The 21160-nt window shown below is 48.3% G+C and overlaps 2 protein-coding genes across 11 annotated transcripts in view; one reads left to right on the top strand and one right to left on the bottom strand.

The window, feature by feature from the left end:
• The window catches only part of NRAP (nebulin related anchoring protein), a 64998-nt gene extending 60518 nt beyond the window's left edge, over positions 1–4480 (top strand). For 4 of the 8 annotated variants that reach the window (XM_084903560.1, XM_084903558.1, XM_084903559.1 and 1 more), the window contains exons 40-42: positions 1901–2212; positions 3128–3259; positions 3826–4480. In XM_084903560.1, the coding sequence (XP_084759686.1) occupies positions 1901–2212; positions 3128–3259; positions 3826–3930 (549 nt within the window). In that variant the 3' untranslated portion in view covers positions 3931–4480. The remainder of the gene's footprint in view (positions 1–1900; positions 2213–3127; positions 3260–3825) is intronic. The other 4 variants (XM_084903564.1, XM_084903562.1, XM_084903563.1 and 1 more) reach the window with 1 other exon arrangement.
• The window catches only part of HABP2 (hyaluronan binding protein 2), a 31426-nt gene continuing 10367 nt past the window's right edge, over positions 102–21160 (bottom strand). For all 3 annotated transcript variants that reach the window (XM_084903566.1, XM_084903567.1, XM_084903568.1), the window contains 11 exons: positions 16710–16820; positions 14876–14992; positions 13536–13652; positions 12665–12784; positions 11742–11913; positions 10572–10669; positions 9302–9545; positions 8151–8293; positions 7418–7552; positions 6026–6171; positions 102–4688 (listed from right to left, as the gene is read on the bottom strand). In XM_084903566.1, coding sequence (XP_084759692.1) covers positions 4524–4688; positions 6026–6171; positions 7418–7552; positions 8151–8293; positions 9302–9545; positions 10572–10669; positions 11742–11913; positions 12665–12784; positions 13536–13652; positions 14876–14992; positions 16710–16820 — 1568 coding nt within the window. In that variant the 3' untranslated portion in view covers positions 102–4523. The remainder of the gene's footprint in view (positions 4689–6025; positions 6172–7417; positions 7553–8150; positions 8294–9301; positions 9546–10571; positions 10670–11741; positions 11914–12664; positions 12785–13535; positions 13653–14875; positions 14993–16709; positions 16821–21160) is intronic.

The raw sequence follows: 21160 nt of genomic DNA, 5'->3' as shown, positions 1-21160 counted from the left end.
TGTTCTCGCTCGCCCTCTGTGACCCATAGGTTTTACTCTGGTTTCCCCAGTCCTGTTGACAAGCAAACCACCTGGAACCCAAACTGAACAAGTATTTCACATGAGAGGGAGAAATAGGCTTTACTTTTGAGAAGTCCATTAACAAATGATTGATTTGTTGAGCTGGAGTGAAGGGACTTCTTTCAGCTGAAGTGCAGTGTGATGGGGTTGGAAGAGATTGGTTTTTTCCCCTTCATTGACTTGAGTTAAGTTCCTGGCTCAGTCATTTAGGAATTAGCTCGAAGATCTTGGGCAAGTTGCTTATATTCTCTGAACTCAAATTTCTACATTTATGAAATAGGGATCTAACGCTTATCTACTAGGATGGATGTAGGAATGAAAACAGAATGGTTTAAAGTGTCATGGTCATAGCGTGTGTCTAACCATGGCAGCTGTTATGGTGGAAGAGGAAGCATCGTGGCTAGATATGCATAATCTATGGACGTCTTGGCACTGGTCCACAATGAGATACAGTGGTGCCTCGCATATAGAACGCCTTGCACAGCGAACGCTGCACACAACGAACTTCATTTCATGATTCATACAACGAACTTCGTTTCACACAACGAAGTCGCCCGAGCTTCCACGATCGCTTTGCCCGAGCTTCCACGACTGCTTCGCCCGAGCTTCCACGATCACTGCCGATGTATTGCATCCTTCCGCGCAGGCACTGCAGGCAGTCGTTAGTCACTGCGCTTAACTTAAGCACGTATCGCGGCAATCGTTCTTCATTACGAATTAAATCACGCACGTATCACGGCAGTCGTCCTTTTAAGTTAAACTCAATATTTTTTTTATATCATGGCTTCTAAAAAAAGCAGGACTTAATAGATTGAGGTTTAAAAAGTCATCTTAGCATATTTTATGCTACAGAACGAATTATTTTTTTTAACATGTATTGTTATGGGAAAATGCGTTTCACATAACGAATTTTTCGCATAACAAACTTGCTCCTGGAACGAATTAAGTTCGTTGTGTGAGGCACCACTGTACATACAGAAACCAAGAGCAAGCAATTAGAAAGATGTTTAACAATTAGACACGTGACATCAGGCATGTGGACTCATTTTGAGCAGCGGGGAGGCCAGTTGGGGTGTTTGTAAATGCACGTGGTAGCACTATGCACTAATCGCATGCAGTAGGACCACATATTTGATGAATTGCATATTGAAAAAGCAAATTGAGATAAATGTGGTCCTTTATATAGAGAGTTTGAGGAGCACTGGCCTGGGTCCCTGAAAGATGGAAAGAATCAGAGGAAGAGTGGCTACTGAGAGAATGGGCACATTTCTCTTTCGTTGGATTATGAATTACAGCAGCAATAATTATCATAGCCACCACTCAGTGTTAGACATGAAGCTAACCCTCCGTGTCATGGAATCTTCTCTATCTCCCATAGGGTGGAAATTCATTCTCCCATTTTTATTTTTATTTTTTTGTTAAATATTTTTATTGAATTCAGAGAGGAAAGGAGAGGGAGAGAGAGGTAGAAACATCAATGATGAGAGAGTCATTGATTGGCAGCCTCTGGCATGTCCCCTACTGGGGATTGAGCCCACAAGCCCCGCATGTGCTCTCTGCTGGACTCAAACCTGAGACCCCTCAGTCTGCAGGCCATGCTCTATCCACTGAGTCAAACCAGCTAGGACCATTCTCCCATTTTTATCAGATGGGGAAACTGAAGCTCAGAAAGACTTAGTAACTGGCCCAAGGCCACACAGCTAAAGATAGCAGAGGGCCATACAGATGGTAAGTCTACTTGAATCCAAAGCTGTGCCCTTGACCCGCCGTAGAATTCCTGCTGAGAATCCGTGGGGAGAGGTGGGTACCAATGACCCATCTCTGCTCCTCTGACTTGCAGTTTCGGTACAAAGAGGCCTTCCTGCGGGACCGGGGCCTGCAGATCGGGTACCGCAGCATCAACGACGACCCGAGGATGAGGCATTTCCTCAGCGTCGGCAAGCTCCAGAGTGACAATGAGTACAAGAAGGACTTTGCTAAGAATCGGTCCCGGTTCCACAGCCGCCCAGACCAGCCCGGCTTTCTCCAGGCCAAGAGGAGCCAGCAGCTGGCCAGCGACGTGTGCTACAGGCAGCCCTTGCCCCAGCCCACCTGCGACCCGGAGCAGCTGGGCCTGAAGCACGCCCAGAGGGCCCACCAGCTGCAGAGTGATGTGAGCTGCCCCACCCTCCTGGCCGAGGCCCTTCCAAGAGGTGGCCCTAACCCCACATTCAGGCTGAGATAGAACCCGGGACGCCTGATACATTAGTTCCCGAAGAAATAAGAACAGTAACTGCTCCTTATCCAGTCCTTACTGTGGGCCAGGCTGCGGTGCCAAATTATTTCCAGGCGTTGTATCCGGTAACTCCATTATTGCCCCATTTTATAGAGGAGGGACCTGAGGATTCGAGAAGTTAAGTAACTTATTCAAGATCCCGTGGCAAACAAGTGGCAGACCTAGGGCATGAGCCCCTTTGGCTTGACGGGAGAGCCCACGCTCTTGATTGCAATGCCAAACTGTTTCCAGGGGATCTCAGTAGTTACCCAACACGGCCCTTGCCCTTTTCTCTCTGGGAGGAAACTGAAGCCCAGAGAAGGAAAGTGACTTGTCTAAGGCCACAGAGAAAGTGACTTGTCTAAGGTAGGAGCTTGGACTTGAACCACGTCTTCCCACCCACCATCCCCATTGTGCTCCCATCACTTGAAACAGGTGGGGAACATCTGGCCCACAGGCCATATAAAGGCCCGGGAAATCATTTGGTCTGGCCCTGCCAAAGCATTATGGGTGAGTTGATTAAATGTTTGACCAAATAGAGCCGGCTCATCTTTAAGTTAATAACTTTGTATGGCCCACAAATGATGTTATACATATCCACATGGCCCCGAGAAAGAAGCAAGGGACAGCGACAAGCTGGCCAGGCTCACAGCACGATGGGTCAGGGAGCTCCTGCTTTAGATAAGTTTGCTCTCCTTGCTTTACTGACAACACATTTTCCATCTCATGCTCACCTTTAAGCCTTTCCACCCTGTGCCCAAACCATCCCCAAACCTGCTGACACATTCCTCTTACTTCTCTTTTTCCCCCAAGGTCAAGTACAAATCAGACTTGAACCTGACCAGAGGTATTGGCTGGACCCCTCCCGGCTCCTACAAAGTGGAGATGGCTCGGCGGGCTGCAGAACTGGCCAATGCAAGGGGCATGGCTCTCCAGAGGGCTTACGTAAGTAGCAAGGCGCAAACCTGCCCGGCTTGCGAGGCCACGGGGAAAGACAAGCTCACCTTTCCTTGTTCAGACTTTGCTATAAAGAGTGTGAGATGCAGCTCTAGCAAGGGGCCTAATTCCATGGGTCTGGGGTGGCCAGGCGGATGACACCTGGGTTGAACCTCCTGCAGGGTTTTCTCTGAAGTCGCAGCCATTAGTTCTGCGGAGACAAACCTGCTGGGGCGGCATCAGTGCTGGGCCCCTGCGGCCCAGGCTGGGCTGCCTGCTTGCTCAGTGAATGCTTATTACATTCCCACAAAGGGTCAGAAACTTGCTGGCTACAACAGTCTGGGTTTTGAACTTCCTTTGTTCAGAAGAAAGACAGCGCATCTAAATGAGAGATTGGCTTTGCTTCTTCCTCATTCTTGCCTTGAGGATCTTTTCTCTGGACGGAGGGTGGTGGAGGTGAAAAGAAAGAGAGGGTGGACGTGTTCAATGCTCCTGGGGCATCTTAGACAGCTCCTCCTAAGGGAGCCGGCTGGAAGCTTCTTTTGGACTCAGGGAGGGGTGTTTCATTTCTGCAGTGGGGGCCAGAGCCTGTGGAGCCCGGAGATCATCAGAGGGGAGATGTGAACCCAGATGCCATGGAGATTCTGCACGTCAACAGGAGGAAGGTGCTGCCGTTGTGAGCAAGTGAGTCCACCCAGGACTCTCCGGAGAGACGCTGGAGAGGAAGCTTGCACGCCAGCGACAGGCCTAGGCGGCTTCAGCTTGGACGAATAGCACACCAGCCATGCCCTGGCTTTATTAAAGTCACAAGTCTGTGAAAGCAGATGGAGAATGTGGTATTTTGTGGTTCTCTAGCTGCCACCTAGAGTGGATAGTTCATTCTGTTGGGCACCTTGAGTGTCTCGGATGAGGCATAAGGATGCCAAGGGAACACCCACCGATGTGGAGCGTTCTGAGATCCCACATTTGCCAATGTCCAAGGTGGAGGCAGTCAGTAAACAGTGATTTTCTAGAAGGTGCCATGGTGTGAAGGAAAGCAAGCACAATATATTTAGGGCTGATTCTGTCATTTCCTGGCTGACCCAGGAGGGAGCCTGATGATGGTAGAGATGTTGATCCAGGATGCCCCAGTCTGGGAAGTTGTTATCTCTGCTTAGAACACGGACACTTTGCTGTGTGCACCCTGAAGGCTCCCAGGGGTGTCCATGGCTGCCATGAGGCCTCACCTGGTTTTGGTGCTCAGGAGGAGGGGCTCTGAGGTCCGGAAGACACCTTAGAAGCCGGGCTCCCTTTGGATGGTGGCTTTGATCCAATTCAGGAACTTGGTAACTTGGGTGTAGACCCCTGGCTTCTTCCCACATTCCTCGCCCCAGCTCACTATCCCGTAGACATAGTAGGTCCCATCCTGCTCACAGGTCAGAGGGCCTCCAGAGTCACCCTGAGCAGGAAAGAGGCGAGTTCAGCTCTGTGAACAGAATGCATTAGGAGACACCCCACCTCCCATGAGGGGATGGCAGCGGGGGATGGTGTGGGCCCTGGGGAAAACAGTGACAAGACTCTTCCTAGGCCTCATGAGACCCAAGGGTCTGAAGCAAATACCAACCCATGCCCCTGAGTCAGGGAGGGCCTGGCAGAGGGGCACAGGGCCAGGCCACAGCGCTGTGGTCACAGCCTCACATCCAGATACGATCATGACTTTCGGTAACACAGGCATTACTACCGTGAGTTCTCAGGGGCCCTGAACTCCTCATTCTAGCAGGTCCTGGTGTGGGGATTGGGAGGGTGCCCTGTTAGGATAGAACCCTTCCATGACCCACAGGGCATACGCAGGGTGGGAGGGCAGGGCTCAGAGGCACGTGGCTAAGACATCCAGCATGGTTTATGGGGCTAGATCTTCCCGGTTCCTAATCAGGCCCTACTCTGCTAGCCAGCTGGGCCTCCACGTCTCATATTGCGAACGGTGGTTAGCAACAGAACACTCCCTCCACCCCCAGGATTTTTGTGAGGATTAATGCTTGTAAAGCTCATAGAACAATGCCTGGTTTATATCAAACCCCAACCCCACAATGAAAGTGGTGAGGAGGAGGAAGATGGCTCTGAACCACACAGCACTGCTTACACTCTACAACTGTGTGGACAGGGTTTTCAATGTTATCTCTCTTCATCTGCCTCAGGTCTTACGGGGACAACATTTTCATCTCAGATGAGGCACCTGAGCTTCTAGAATGATTTTGGTACAATGGATTGAATTCATATATTGAAACCTAACCTCCAAAGTGCTGGTATTTGTATGGCCTTTGGGAGGGGATTAGGTGATGAGGGTGGAGCTCTCATGCATGGGATTCTTGCCCAAGTTAAAGGGGCCCTAGAGAACTAGCTCTCTCTCCACCACGTGAGGACACAATGAGGAGTTGGCAGACTACAACCCTCGAGAGGGTTTTCCTTGGATCCCGATCACTCTGGTGCCCTGGTCTCAGACTTCCAGCCTTCAGAATGGTGAGAAATAAATTTCTAAGCTTCTGTCAAATAACGCTAGTGACATCCCCTTGACCAGTGTCTCACAGGAATGAAATGCAGCAATGTAGGCAGTGTGACCACTATGGTTATTGTGCTGTCTTCCTGGATTGATAGGGGTTCAGATATACCAGCCTAGGCCTGTCCTTTATGGCAGGTGGGTCCCTGAGCCTGTCTTCCAGCCCAGGGCTCTAAGGGGGTCTGTGCCTGTGTAAGGTCCTGCCAGCCTCTTGCTCTCCAAGTACATTTGGAGTCTCTGACCTGGCAGGTGTCTTGCCCAGGCCTCTGCAGGTTTCCCGCACAGATCATGGTCTCGTCGATGGTGTGGTTGTAGAGTCGGCGGGAGTTGCACAGAGTGTTGGCGATCAGCTTGACTTTGGCATCCAGGAGCTGTCGGGACCCTTCCCCTGTGGGGAAGAGAGAAGAGGTGGCCACTGTGGGGACCAGGGTGGCACCCACCCCACCAGAAGCCAGCAGGAGTAAGAGGGCCACCAGCTCTAAGCTTGGGAAGGAAGCATCTCTCCAGGAGGTGGGCTCTGCCTACAGCTGTCACCAGGGCTTTCTGGACCTTCAGTGCTCTGCTTATCACAATGGAGAAGAATCATTTATTCTCTCCTCTGTGCCCAGCTAGGCCATGCGGTCAGGAGGACAGGGGAAAATGTCTTAACCATTTTTTAATTTCCCATGACTAGCAGAGGATTGGCAGTAGAAAATGCTTACTGATGGATGCATTTCCCTGGTTGGTCATCTACATCACCTACTTCCCAGAGCAGACATTTCCTGCCCTAAACTTCTGTTCTGCCCAGAATGCTCTAGTCAGCATGCTGACAGGGAAAGGGTTATAGGGACTACAATGATGATAGCTACAAACAGGGTTAACTCTAAATCCAATGAACCGGGTATCCTCTTTCCCCAAGTCCTTCTGGCCATTTCATATATCACATGCCACTTTCTTTATGCATACAGGCCTACTCTTCATTATTAAGGACATGATGTATGGGGAAGAAATCCATTGTAAATATTAGAGAAAGTCTCATATATTAGAAGATATTATCATGTCAGTACTGTGAGCAAAGTAACACTGTGGTTGCTTTCTTAGATAAGACCAAATTCTGGAGCCAAATCAAAAGTTTGATTTAACAAAACTTTGTAGAACGCCTACTAAGATCGGCACACTGTGGGAGATGAATGAGACCTGACCCCACCCTCCTGGGCTGACTTAATCAGTATCTCTGTCGAATTCTATCTCCTGTCATCATGATTGTAAACCTAGGAGGGAAATATGGTTATTGGAAAACTAAAACTCAGCTGCCCAAGTGACAAGCCAAGAATCTGACTCCACAATTCGTCTTTCCAATTTATCCTCTTTCCAGTCTACTTGGGGAAGGCAACAGTTCTTTATGGGTACAGAGTCAATGCTTGATGAAAGTCAGGGGTCCAGGGGCATAGCCAGGGGCAGATGTGAGATCCGGGTACAGTCCTCGAGGGTGATGAGACTTAACTAAAGCTTGAGAGATGATGCAATCTTTCTTTTGATAATACATTTTGAATATAACACTGGTTTCAAGTTCAGAAGGGCAGTTGAGTTTGACCCTTTGTTCTCTGGTTAAAATAACTCACCTGTGTCTCAGGAGACTGCGTGGCCAGACTCACCTGTTTCTGTAACACCCCAGCCAGAGATGTAGCACTCGGTCCCAGAGGGAAAGGGACCATCAGGCAAACATACAGTCTTCACATATTTGGATTCCAAAGCACAGTGACCATCCACTGGTTTTAGCTTGAGCAAAGCTAGGTAGATAGAGAAAGCAGAAATGGATGATGCTGTCCTCTTTATCAAAGAAGCATCTGCTCCAGCTTGATCGGAAGGTACTTATAGCAAAACCCCACTAATTCTTCCATCATTTCATTCTTTTAACTACTAACTAATTAAAAAAGAAAACAACAGGCTTTATAAGGGAAAAAAAGATATTGATGAAAGAGAATGAGAGATACTGTGAATGGAAAACTGGGTAGTAAGCAGTTTAAGTCTATCATTGCCTACCAGGTGTGAGGTGTGCATGGGGACACATGCACACGATGACACATAACACACAGGAAGCTGAGAGTTGCCATGCAAACTGAGGCGAAGAGAGGTGAAGCTAGCTAGCAAGTGGGAGGGGTGGTATTCAAGGCTGAGCTCTTTCACAGAACACAACATCTCTTCCCCTTAAGAGCTTGTGCATGATTACCCACAACAGTAACCTTTAAGAGCTAGCAAGTGATGGAATAAATTTTCTACCTCATAATGTCTATGAGGGACCAAACAGAACCAACCCTCAGCTTTCCATCAGTAGAGAAATCCACCCAGGACAAGACCCGCAGGAGATCCTCGCTAGAAAAGACTTGCCAATATCGTTGTGGGGAATTTCATCTCGTTCATAATAGTGGCTGTATTTGAATATCTTCTCCACCCTGAAGGTCTGCTCATGGAATTCTGTCTTCTTCAAATCCTGGTCCCCTAGTACCACCCTTAGATTCTTGGCTTTTAGGCTGTAAGGGGAAGTAAGATGGTCAAGAAGGAGCCCTGGAGAGACTGCAGCCAAGCCATGGCTCTGCTGCTGATGAACTGTGTGACCTTCTGTAAATGGCCCGACCGCCTGCAGACTTGGCATCCTCATCTGTTACCATTGTGTTGTTCACAGAATTCTGCTGTGCGGTCAAAATGGGACAACATGAAGAGACTGTTTTATAAATGGAACAGTCTTTAAATACAAGCTGTAACTTGTATCCTGTCTCCTGAGGGACCTCTCATTCCCAACAGGTTTTGCTAAAGAGCAGCCAATGAACATCTTAAACAAATATCGTTGGTAGATGCTTATGTTTGCATGTTTGACCCTAGAATCCCTGAAAAATTTGTCTAAGAAAGGGGTGGACAGGATGACTTTCAAGGCCACCACCAGATCCTGGCTTCCATGGGACCAGCCCTGGTCATGAACTTAGGGAAGTCAGGAGAGGTAGTAAGTCTTCAGGCTCCCAGTGGGTTCTGGCTTCTCTGAGGCACACAGAACCGAAGACACTTGATCTGGGAGGCTCACTGGTAAGGGCATCAGATGGGAGCAAGTTATTGTTTCGTTCTGTCCATATAGGACTAAAGAGCTTAAGGAAGCAGGTAGGTCTGGGTTCACATCCCACTCACCTACTTCCTTATCATGTGACTTAAGGCCAGGTGCTAAACCTTCCCAAACTCAGGGTCCTCATTTATGAAATGAGAGTAACTGATAACTCTTTGCCCAAGTATTTGCTGAGCACTTGCTCATACAAAGACCTATTCTGGGCAGTGGGGACACTAATTCATAAAAGGTAAAAATCCTTGTCCTTCCTCAGCCTGTCTTCTGGTGGATTGTCCCGAGAATTAAATGCCATAAATACATGGAATTCAAAGGTATGCATTCTGCCACCTTCTCTGCCCTTGAAGAGCAACAGATGCTGCTCATATGGGAAGGGGGAGAAAACACCATGGACCAGGTCCCCTCTCCTCTGCTCCCAGCAGGCACCTACTCAGTACAGTGGGCAGCAGTGAGCACCCAGCAGGGGTGGATCAGAGTCCCCCCACAGAAGTGGCCCGAGGGCATGAAGGTGCTCAGTGTCAGCGAGTTCTGCAGGGACACCTGCCACGGGTGCTTGCCGGCCGTGCTCTTAAAGCCTCCGTAGATCCTCTTGATTTTTCTCTCGGTTACCTCAGTCTTCCCGCATGAGTCAAAGCCTGGGAGCTTGCTCAGGGGCTCTACTGGGTCGATAATGTCTGTAGGACACAAGAAAGACAAATCATGCCATTCACCCACCCTCCAGGTCCTCAGAAGGACCTTGTTAGAGGTATGACTTTGAGTCTAGCAACTTAGCAAGTGTCCAGAACTGAGAGATGGGTGCACACAGGGTGAGTAGGTAGTAGGTACACAATATTTGCTGAGTACATTGATTAATGTAAAGCAAGTCTATAAAGTTAACAATGAAAAGATGTGGATGTAAATATGTAAATGCATCACTGGGCATATACTTATCTATCATTAGTGCACACATTGGTCTCTTTCGGTATATAGTGAAAGAGATCCAGATGAAGTAAAATGGGGGAAAATAAGACATTTTTTCTTTCTAGGGAGCTAACCATCATACAAAGTAGTAAGTGTTATAAGGATGGTGCCTGGTTTCTTTCCCTGAGGTTTCTGAGGAGGGAGAGATAATGCTGTACTTGGGAGGTCATGAAGGACTTCCTGGAGGAGGGTTCCTTGAGTTGGTTCTCACAGAATGGTGGGATATGCACAAAAATGAATATGAACACAGGGTTACAGACAAAGGTAATTTTAAGAGCACAGAAGTGAAAATGTCCAGGGAGGCAATCCCATTGGTCATGATGGAGGGTGCATTGTTCCAGTTGTGGGTAGAGAGGTGGGCCAGCGTAGCCTGGAAGACTGTGAGGCTGGAATCCAGACTGTTTTGTATCCTGAGAGGCTATGGGGGCCCAGCCAATGTTTGGTCACCATTGTACACCCAAGGCCAGGCATAGTTCCTGGAACACAGCAAACAATCAACAAATATTTGCCAAGTGCACTGACTTGGAGTTAGGAAACATGAATTTACATTTATGCCACTGGCTCAAATTTACAAAGGTCTCCAGGTCTGCTCGACCCGGCAGTTGGGTCGCCACTGGGATGAGGGTCGGTAAAGCAGATGTGGTGGGAAGACAAAGGTGGGAGAGATGGGGGCCAGGAACATCTGTCTGTGGATCTGCATCCTCCCCACCACCAGGGCCTCCGGACAGCCACGGTCTTACCTAGGGCCGGGCAGGCTGGGACATCACAGTACTCCCATTTCACCTTTGCACTGTTTGCTTTAATGAAACACCAGGGCTTTTCGTCTCCATCTGGGTTTCTAAAACAAAAACCAAAATAACCCAGGGTTAAGGCTTTGTGAACCCACAGGACCTCATTACGGGACCTTTGGGTAGAAGAGCAACACATTCTTGTGTGTCCCCGGGATCACAGATTAATTCTGACATATAAGGGTGGTTGTAGTTTTTAGGCAAAACCTTAACTTCCAGAGGAGAATCTGAAGACCAGGAAGTAGTTCATGAGCCTTGTGCCAGATCCATGGGACACATCAAATTATTTGTAGGAAAAGAAGAAGTGAGATCCTTGGCCCCAACATCCAAATTCCATGCATGGGAATTCTCTGAGAAAGGCCACCGAGGGGCCTTTGAAGGGAACAGCTCAAGGTGAGTGAAAGTGGAACCAGTTTAAAGCCGTACAAAGAACTCTCTCGCTTAATGGAACCATTTTAGAACCATACAAAGAATTCCTATCTCTTAGATAAAGATCATGAATGCCCTTGGCCTGACTAGAGAGTGAACAGTGAGAGAAAGCCAGCAGAATGGTCTGGAGATACCAAAAGAGGCAGAAGAAAACTTGTTGTCACCTTTACTTGGGAAAACCTGAACATTCTTGTGGCGAAGACTGTAACACTCACCAGACATCCAATTTTCTTCTCTACATTTCTCCCTTAAAGTTATATGGGACTTCGTGACACTTTTTGGTCAATGACATACGAGTGCAGAGATTATGTGTCATTTCTAGGTTGAAGTAGTAAAAACAAAGCAAAATTCATGCTCCCATTTTTTCATTCTCTTCCTTCTTGCCAGTCTTAAGTAAGTGGGTCACTTTGTGGAGCTGAATCCCCCACCTCCTACCAACCCATATGACACATTAGTGAGAAATAAGCTTTGATGTATTCCAGCCACTGGGGTTGGGGTTTGTTTGTTACAGCAGCATAACCTAGCCTGTCCTGAGTATGAAAATCTCCCTAGAAAGAAAGCGGATGAGTTCCAGTGTTCTGTCCCAAAATTTCTAAGCTGGCCCAGGAAAACTTGGAGCAGCAGAAAGAGACAAACCAACCCTTACACTGACAAGCGACCAAGACTGAGCGTAGGGAAGAAGGTGGTTTTTACCTGCAGAAGTTGTGCTCCCCAATCCCGTGGTCCTCAGCATCCTCCATAAATATGTTGTAATGCTCTTGCAAGAGGAGGTGGGAGTTCCAATGGAGGCATGAGTGCTGGTTGATTGTCTTACTCACTTTCCCCCGGTAAGAGTAGCCATCACCAACATAGCAGTCATCAGAACCTTGGAGAGAGCAGGCGGGGATGTGAGAACAGAGAGCAACTGGCATGCTGCTCCCCAAAAGGACTTGGCGGGTGTGTCAAGGGGTGAGATGATTGGGCCTGAATATTGATCACCCTAAGAGTTCACTACAAAGTCCCAAAAAAAAGGGGCCTTGAATGTCCCACATTTTACCCAGCTCAAAAATGTGAAATAACCCTCGCTGGTTTAGCTCAGTGGATAGAGCATTGGCCTGCGGACTGAAGAGTCCCAGGTTTGATTCTGGTCAAGGGCACATGCCTGGCTTATGGGCTTGATCCCCAGTAGGGAATGTGCAGGAGGCAGCCAATCAATGATTCTCACTCATTATTGATGTTTCTAACTCGCTCTCTCTCTCTTCGCCTTTGAAATCAATAAAATACATATACATATGTATATAAACAGGCAAGCAAAAAACACCTATGAAATATAAAGTGCTTGTGGGTAGAAACTTAGTTACTTAACTTGGACTCTCACAAGATCTGGTGGCAGGTGGGTTGAGGCCCAGAAGAGACCCAGGTGGATCTGAGTTGCCTACACTCTATCCCAGTTTCTTACTTTCTCTACCTGGAGCCAAACACACCGTATGCCCTCAGGTTAGAAGGCTGCAGCAATAGCAGAGTTCGGGAATCTTAACTTGAATCCCATTCTGGGAACAAAACCCAAACAAAACAGGATTCTCGAGGCCTCTCTGGTGGCCCTGAGATCCTGCCGAGGTGGTGGCAGGTACCCATACCTATTTCACAGAATTTCCCCTTGAACTGGTTGGGACAGGCACAGGTGAACTTGGATCTTCGCCGTTGCCGGGAACAGGTGCCACCGTTTTGGCAGGGGTTTGGCCTGCACACAGGAACTGCTGTGAACACAGGAAGTGGGGCCGGGAAGGTTCTTCAGAATGAGTTGCAGCCACATCTGAGATGACGAGGAGACACTGGTGGTATTCTTCTGGTATCCATCATTTCACAAAAGATGGGTCACCCAAGGGACAGACAGACCAACTGACGCCCTAGTAAATGTGCACATCAACTCAAAGACCATCTACAAACATGGATGAGGCACTGTGATGAAGGCCACAAAGTATATGCAAGTACATGGGCCACACAGTAAGAAATAGCAAGAGGCATGGACGGGCAGGCATTTGGGGATCAGTCTGAGCTAAGCTGAAACTTGGCTGTCCCCCTTTAAGGCTGGGTGACTGTGATCAAGTTAGTCAACCTCTTTGAATTTGACTTTTTTTATCCATAAAATTCTTCCCCGCAGTGTTTTAGGGAGAATGTGAGAGAGAATATAAACCACCTTGGACAATGCCTGACTCACACACTGAATCAGTATAAATTTATGCCCCACCATGGGCCATTCCAGTAATAAACCAGGGCTGACCTCCTGGAACAAGTGATTTTTAAGATGATTGTTTTTGGGTGGGAAGGAGCACAGATCAAGTAATTCTCAGTAACTCTCTAGGGATGATGAATCTTTAAAACTCCCAGTCATAATGGCCATCATAGATGTTACTAGAACATCAAATGTATCTGGACTGTAGGGTGCAAGACCCTAGGCACAAGCCATGGCAGAGGAAGCCTAGCATGGAAGGGGCTGCCAGCACTTACCTGTGGAGCAGTCTGGACCCCTGTAGGGGTGTTTGCAGGCACAGCGGTAGTAGGGAGGACTCTGAGTAATGAGACATTCGCCCAGGCCACATGGGTTTTCCTTGCACTTGTTTTTCACTGTAGGAGAGCCATAGAGAAGAAGGTCCAAAGTACAGGACATTATTGGGGCGACATTTCACTTAGAGGGATACCTGAACAGCACCATGTTTGAGGGCCTGATGGCTGATGGAGAGTGTGCCCTTGTCCGTGGTCCTGAAAGACCTGCTTCTTTTACCCTCCACACACACCACCACCACTCCTGCCCCCGCGCCTTGCCCCCAGGCAAAGCTTTTCTCTAATCTTCAGGTTATTATGATTGCTTCCCAGTTCCTTCCAGTGTTCCTTCCCATACTTACTCATTTATTATTCTATCTTGATTAAAAAAAAAAAAACCTTGAAAATGTTTACGCCTTTAACAGAGCTGCACTTTGAGTTTCTCCGTTTCATAGCTGATTTTATATTCCATTTTCATCTCCCCGCCTTCTTCTGAGCAGAAGGTGAACTCAGATACTATGTTTATATCGATATACCAAACCATCCAGGACCATTTGTGGGAGGACTTGTGGGGTTGAAAATGGAAGGAATAAATAAAGAGGACACAGAAGAAAGAAGTCAGCCACAAAACCCTATGTATGTAAGACCTCCACTCCTCCCTCGCCCTGGTTAGATGGTTGCTAGATGGAACAGAATCCAGGTGCTCTCTAAGGGTGCAATTAGCCCACAGGAGTTTCATTTGTCGTGCTTATCGCACTCCCCCAAGAACTCACTGAAGGTAGACACAGGCCTTATCAGGGTCCCCATGAATAGGGAGAGCAGAGAGAAAGAGCATGGAGCCAGGCATTAGGCACCAGGACTCTAACATATGCTCTTCTCCTAACTAGCTGTGTGGCCGTGAGGAAGTCCCCCACACTCTCTGGGCTCTCTTTCTCTAGTGGAGTTGGGTGGTATGTGTCTTGACATGCTTCCTGCTCTTCCATTTGAGAACAATGTTTCTCTGGTGTCATTTGTCTAAACATTTAAACCAAAACAAAGAAAAGTCCCGAGTTTGGAATATGTCTTGGTCAGAGTCCAGCTCTTACCTCTTCTGAGCCTCCATGTTCTCATCTGTAGAATGGACACACTAGCCCTATTTATCACGCAGGGGTATGGACTCAGGGAGACCATGCTGAGGAGTCTGTCATGCATGATCTAATGTTCATGGTGACTATCCTTTCTGTGGAATCATTCAGTCCTTCTTTACCCCATTGACTTGGAGAAGGAAATGGCAGAGGGAAGAGTGAGTCCAGTGAGTGTGCACTCACCATTCTGACACCTGCTTCCAGAGTAAGGGGCTAGGCAGCTGCACTTGAAAGTGTCCCCGCTGATGAGGCAGGTCCCACCGCGCTCACAGGGGTTGGACAGGCATGGATCTGAGACACCTGGACAGAAAGCAATATTTGCAATAAACAGCAAGCAGGCGAGAAGCCCCCTATGTACTCACCGAATTTCAGTCTCCGGCCCAAATGAGAAAGTAACTACGTAATTGGAGGGAAAGGGACACAGGCATGGCCCTTAACGAACAAGGAAGCCCTAGCCAGTTTGGCTCAGTAGATAGAGCATCTGCCTGCAGACCAAAGGGTCTCAGGTTCAATTCCAGTCAAGGCCACATACCTCAGTTGCCTGGGCCCTGGTTGGCGCTCATGTAGGAGGCAACTAGTTGATATATTTCTCTCACATCATTGTTTCTCTCTGTCTTTCTCTCTCTCTTCCACTCTCTCTAAAAATCAATGGAAATGTATCCTCGGGCGAGGATTAACAAAACACAAAAACAAAGCAAAACAAAGAGCGAGGACAAATGCAGTCACCTGACCAGAGAGAGGGATTCAGGCTGGAAAGAGGACGGCCAAGAAGGAATGGTGACTGTCTCTCCTCGGCCTGGCTTGCAAGGGGGCCTTTCTCGTTGAGAAACTCCCCTTTTCCATCCTCAGTATTTTCCTCCTCCCAGTCTCGCTGGGAGTGCCACGGGGTCTGTCTCTGATGCTGAATGCATTTCACAAGCCTGAAGACCTCCCCTACTCCCAGGGCCCTGGGGTGGAGGTCAGGCCTGGGGAAAGAAAACCCACCCCTAACGGAACACACGCTTTCTGAACATCAGGCGCGAAGACCAAAGGCAAGAGGGTGACAGAAAAAATTGACGGCAAGGAGGAAATGACCCAGTGGCCTTCATCTTTCTTCAACTACTTGTTCAGTTAGATTTTGTCATATTTCATCTGTGCCTTTGGCTTTTCATGGTTGTCTGAATGGATGTTCCCTCGGGGAATTCTTTATCCTTCTGTTCACACGCATTGTTCTTTGGTTCAGGGACTAGGATCCCTGGGCCCCGCTCTTGTTTTGATAGTCCCTTCTGATGTTCCCCCGATGCCCCATGTCTTAGCCCTGCCTTCCAGGCCACTTCGCACAGTTTCACAGCTTTTATTCCAGCGGCTGACTGCTTTCCGTTTCTTCTGCTGCTGTAAGTCACATGGCAGTGCTTGGGCCAGCATCTCTCTTTCCTTTCTGCACTGTGGCTCAGTTAAGAAGCCACAAAAAAACAAATGGGGCAGAAGCACACATGTGAACACACACACACACACACACACACACACACACACACACACTCACACATCCTAAAAACAAAGCAAAGCTTCTAAGAGGAAGAAGAATACAGCGCAGGCAGAAGGGAAGGGACGTGCCAAAGCCAAGGGTGTGAATGCTGCAAATCTTACGCTAATGTTAACTCAGATACTTCTCCCTAATTAGGACCTAGCTGTCATGAAAGCTCTGGGAATGATTTTGACTCTGACTCGTAATCACAATGTCAGGAAAGCTAGATGGTGAGGCACTCGCTTGTGTATCAACTTGACGGGGTCAACTCCTTTCCTGCTTTCATTGGCTTCACCTGTCCTTTGAGGGCGAGAGAGATGGTCTCAAAGGACCTCCTCAGGCCCCGCAGTATATAATGCTAGCTGGATAAATGGCTGGTTTCTTTGATATCTATTTTACAATGCCTGCCAGAGAGCAGGAAGAGAGGGAGGCCATTGCACAAGGTAACTCATAAATTTACCTCTCGTGCGCTGCCCTCCTCCTGGGCGGGCCCCTGAACAGCATGGTACCTACCCTCATCTTCGTAGTACCACTCAGGATTGTTGGAGTGGTCAACAGCACCATCCGTGCTCTCTTCCTGGGTGTAGTACTCAGAGCTGTACTCATAGTTGTCGGGAGTCCAATCTGCAGGGGTAGGAACAGGACGAAGAAGAAACCCTAATTGTTACATCAGCCATTTTATTTCACTGAGCATTTCTCCCTCTCCCCCCATGATTTCAAAGTCCTGAAGGAGGAATCGTGTGTCTTTCCAGATCCTCACACTGATGGGGTGGACAAAGAGGTCAAACATCGTGAGTTTCCATTTGGAAGAAGGATGTTGTCACCCCTAGCAAAGCAGCATTGGCCCTGGACAGGGCCAAGAGCACCTGATTGGCAATGGGAAGAAGCCAAGTTCTGGCTTCCCACTAACTGTGACCTTGGACAAGGCAATTGTATTCTTGGTGTTCCCGTGTTCTCATCCGGAAGCAGCATGGAGATGACTGGAGCCTGAAAGGTCTCCAAGGTCCTGTGTAAGATCTGCCCAGGTCAAAGCCAACGGCATTTGAGTGCCCCATGAGTGAAATTTCTCAATTGGACTTTATTAGTCACCTGAGCTTAATGAAGTCAAAGAAACTACACTGTCCTCTTGGTCACAGCATCAAACTCTCCCAAGTTGTGTCTAGAGAGTCATCACAACAGCTAATGCTCATTGAACCTCTACTGTGTACCAGGCCCTGTACTAAGCATTTTATATGAACCTTCCATTTCATCCTCATAAAAATCCAAGTATGTTATTACCTATATTTTAGGTTGGGAAACCTGAGGCTGAAAGAGGTTAAGTAACTTACTCAAGGTCACATAACTAATAAAGAGTAGGATATACATGAAGACAGTTTATCTCAATGGAACCCCTACATTGAACCCTTGGTTGCTCGGCTGGCCTCTTATGGGCCTCAGGTAACTCTACACTTGCTCTTGGGAAAGGGGTCCAGCCATCCCCATGGAATAGCCAGCCTGCTAATTAGGAATCACCCAACGACAACCCTAGAAGGTTCATGGATCCTGCCCACTGAAAGGCAGGGCCATCTATGGCGTACCCTCAGGTGCAACCTCCTGCTGGGCCAGTCCACTGGGAAGAGCAAGTGTGTGTGAGACTGGACTCAAGTTCATTGATGTGGGGCCTTGGAAGATGCTGGAAGTTCTGTGGCTCATGGAGAGAAGTTTGGGGTTTGCAGAAAGTTTGCTGGAGGACCGAGCAAGAGGGACGCTAGGATTCTTTCCATTCGGGGTGGGCTGCAGCATGTGCTAAAGGTGCTTTATGGGTGCATCACCTGGGAGGGTTGCTTCACCTCTGAACTTAAAGCTTGTTGTGTCCTTTCTCCTCTGTTGGCACTTAATCCCATTGTCTAGATTTTTTAAATGTGCACTGTACACCATGGACTTGGCTGGCTCCAGCTGGCAGGAGCATGGCAGGCAGAAGCCGCATGGAAGCTGTCCAGAGACGCATATGATAATGAGGCCAGCTCACATGCAGATAGCCGACTTGAAAAGGCGCTCCCACCGAGCCAGCTGATGGCTCTGAGGACCGCACTTTACCCAGGCCCGGTTATCAATCGCATTACCTCACTCGTCTCTCAGTCATCCCCTTCGAGTCTTTATCTCTCTGGCTTTTGAAAAATCGACTTTTGCACAATGGCTGTTTTATATTTCCCATTAAAATGGAACTATCTTTTTATTTCCTTTTTGAATCTGCCAACTCTGGTTCCTTGCCAGAGTTTCACCTCATTTATCACAGTGTCAAGTCGAGACTCCCTTTGCTTGCTCATTATTTCTCCCGAACTGCCTTTCCCCACTCTGAGAATGCTCCCGGAGGAGGCCACCTTCCAGGGATGAGGATCTGGGTTGAAGATAAGGCCATTGTCTTCCTGGAGCAAATAAAGTTTCTTTCCATCTAGTCTGATAAAGCAGAGAGAAAGTGAGGGGGGGGAAATGTTTTTCTGAGTTTGACATAAAAGATTTCCAGCTGACATTTGGGAGAGACAATGGGGTCAGATAATGAGGCATTGCATCATCCCTTTCTTTCTCTTTTGCTTTGGGGAATGCATTTTTGTTTTTATCACAGGTGTTTATAGATAAGTGCCTTCCGATTGCTCCTGCCATTTCTCCCATCAACTTCCCCTGGGGGGGGGGGGAGTCAGACGGCGTAATCTTATCGAGGGCCCTCAGAATCCATGCCTTTGTAGGTGGTAGGAGAAGAGAGTTTCACATGGATGGAATGGAGCGACTTCTCTGGGTGACAGGGCAAGGTTGAAGTGTCTGCTGGACGATTTTGATTTGAATCCAACCCTAGGAGCAAGGTCTGCTCGTCACTTGGGGAAGCTAAGCAGGGGATAAACTGGGTAGGCTTTGAGTCATGCTGCTGCTATTCTCCAGGGCCCAGGCCTCGGGTAAAGGTGGACAGAGGCCGCAGAGCCTTGGCGGGCCCAGGGAGCCAAGGTCACTGGGAGCCATCCAGTTGGGTGCTGTGCAAAGGGCACTGGATCCTTTCCACGTGGGGTAGGCTGCAGCATCATCGGGAGGGTTCTTCATCTTCAAACTTAAAGCTCATTTTGGCCAGGCCAGTGTGATTCAGTGGTTGAGCATTAACCTGTGAAGCAAGAGTTCACAGTTTTGACTCACAGTTGGGACACATGCCTGGGTTTTGGGCTCCATCCCCAGTAGGGGGTGTGCAAGAGGCAGTTGATCGATATTTCTCTCTCATGATATTTCTATCTCTCCCTCCCTCTCCCTCCCTCTCTCTCTCTTAAATCAATAAAAACATATTTAATAAAAAATAAAGACAAAATATTGTCTTTTCTATCCCATTGCCTAGGTAAAAAAAAAAAAATGTGCATTGCACGCCTACAACAGGCGCCAAGTATTATGCCAGGTGCAGGAAGGCCTTGGGAACAGTGGGGAGAAAGTAATACAAATAAGAGGGGATATGGCCTCCATCAAAGGAGCCTCTTGTCTGGGTGGTGGGGGAAGAAAAGCGGCCAAGGAAGGAGATGAAAGGTCGTGCAGAGGTAGGGAAGCCAGATGGGGCCAAGTGCAGGCCTGGGAGCCTCAAGTTCCACATTGGCCCTCCGCTGTGGTCGGGGCCAATCTGATGGGAAACACGGCCCTGGCCCCACCCCTCCCTGTAGCCACACCTTTTGCCATGTGACTTCACAGCTCCTCCCACCAAAAGATAAAGCCCATTTCCTTGGCCCTTGGGTCTGGGCTGCCCTGGGGACTTGTTTTAGCCTGCCTGTGGTGACAGTGTGCCTGGGCCTCAGGAAGCCTTGTGCGTGCCTCCTTCTCCTGCCCTCCCCCCTCCTATGGGCCCCTGTGACTGCCATGTGAACAAGTGGGGCCTGGTCTATAAGTGGATGAGAAGACATGAGGGGCAGTGGTCCCAGCCAAGGCCTCAGACATGTGAGGAAGCCCAGCCCACCCACCAGCTCAGCCTGGTCCAGACCAGAACGGCATGGCTAAGCCCAGTCTACATTGCCAACCTGAAGAATTAAGATCTAGATACATTGTTGATGGTCAAAACCATTAAGTTGGAGGAATAATGACAAACGGACACCCAGGGCTTGATTAGTTTTGGGCTGCTCGTGGGATTAGAATTTTAGACACAAGAACATTCCATGGCCCAGGTGGCTGCAGAGGTTACGTTTCAGGGTCAGATCTCACATGGCCCTTCTCTCTTGCAGCTGCTATTTAACTTCTATCAATGTGTTTCCTCCAACGAGGTCAGTTGTTGGTTTCTTAAGAGCAGGGCCATCCCTATTTTTCTTCCTACCCCACCATGCCCTATATACACCTAATGTGTGTGTTTCACAGATTAATTTTTCCCTCTGTGACCAAATCCCTTCTTCTATTGGCCTACACACAGCTGTACCAGCAAAGATGGTGTCTGCTTGGAGCTGAGTACACGGGGAGTTTAGGAGAGAAACTATAATATTTGGGTCAGGTGTTTGGTGAGAAAATGCCTGTTGAGCTCTGCCAGAGTCTAGAAACTTCTCCAACTACTTTCCTTGATAGAGAGGGATTATAGCCTAACATTGAAATTTGGTCCCACTGGTGGGTTGTAGAACAATAGTCCAGGTTCAAGTACAGATTACTTGAGACTTTCTCTGGGCTGCAGAAAAGGGGAGAGCTTTGAGGGAGGATGCAGCAGCTGTCAGAAGCACATCGTATTAGGAATAAAGAGAAATCCCTGTGGATTAGTGTATTGTTCAGAGTCTGTTTCTAGAGTTTATCGGGGAGAAGAGCGAGAGCTTCCTGCATTAACCCGAATCATCCTAGCTAGAGGTCATTACAAAGTGAGTATTTTCTCTGTCTCGGGCACTATCCCAGATCAATGTGCTGCACACCATCTTTTTTAATCTTGAGATAACCCCATGGCATCAGTATTATTATTGTATTTTGCAGAAGGGGAAAACCTAAGGCAGAAGAAG

Source organism: Pipistrellus hanaki, assembly GCF_964339955.1.
Source record: "Pipistrellus hanaki genome assembly, chromosome: 14".
Classification (NCBI taxonomy): Eukaryota; Metazoa; Chordata; class Mammalia; order Chiroptera; family Vespertilionidae; genus Pipistrellus; species Pipistrellus hanaki.
The sequence above is the reverse complement of the archived record's forward strand: the minus strand, read 5'-3'. Positions and strand labels throughout refer to the sequence as shown.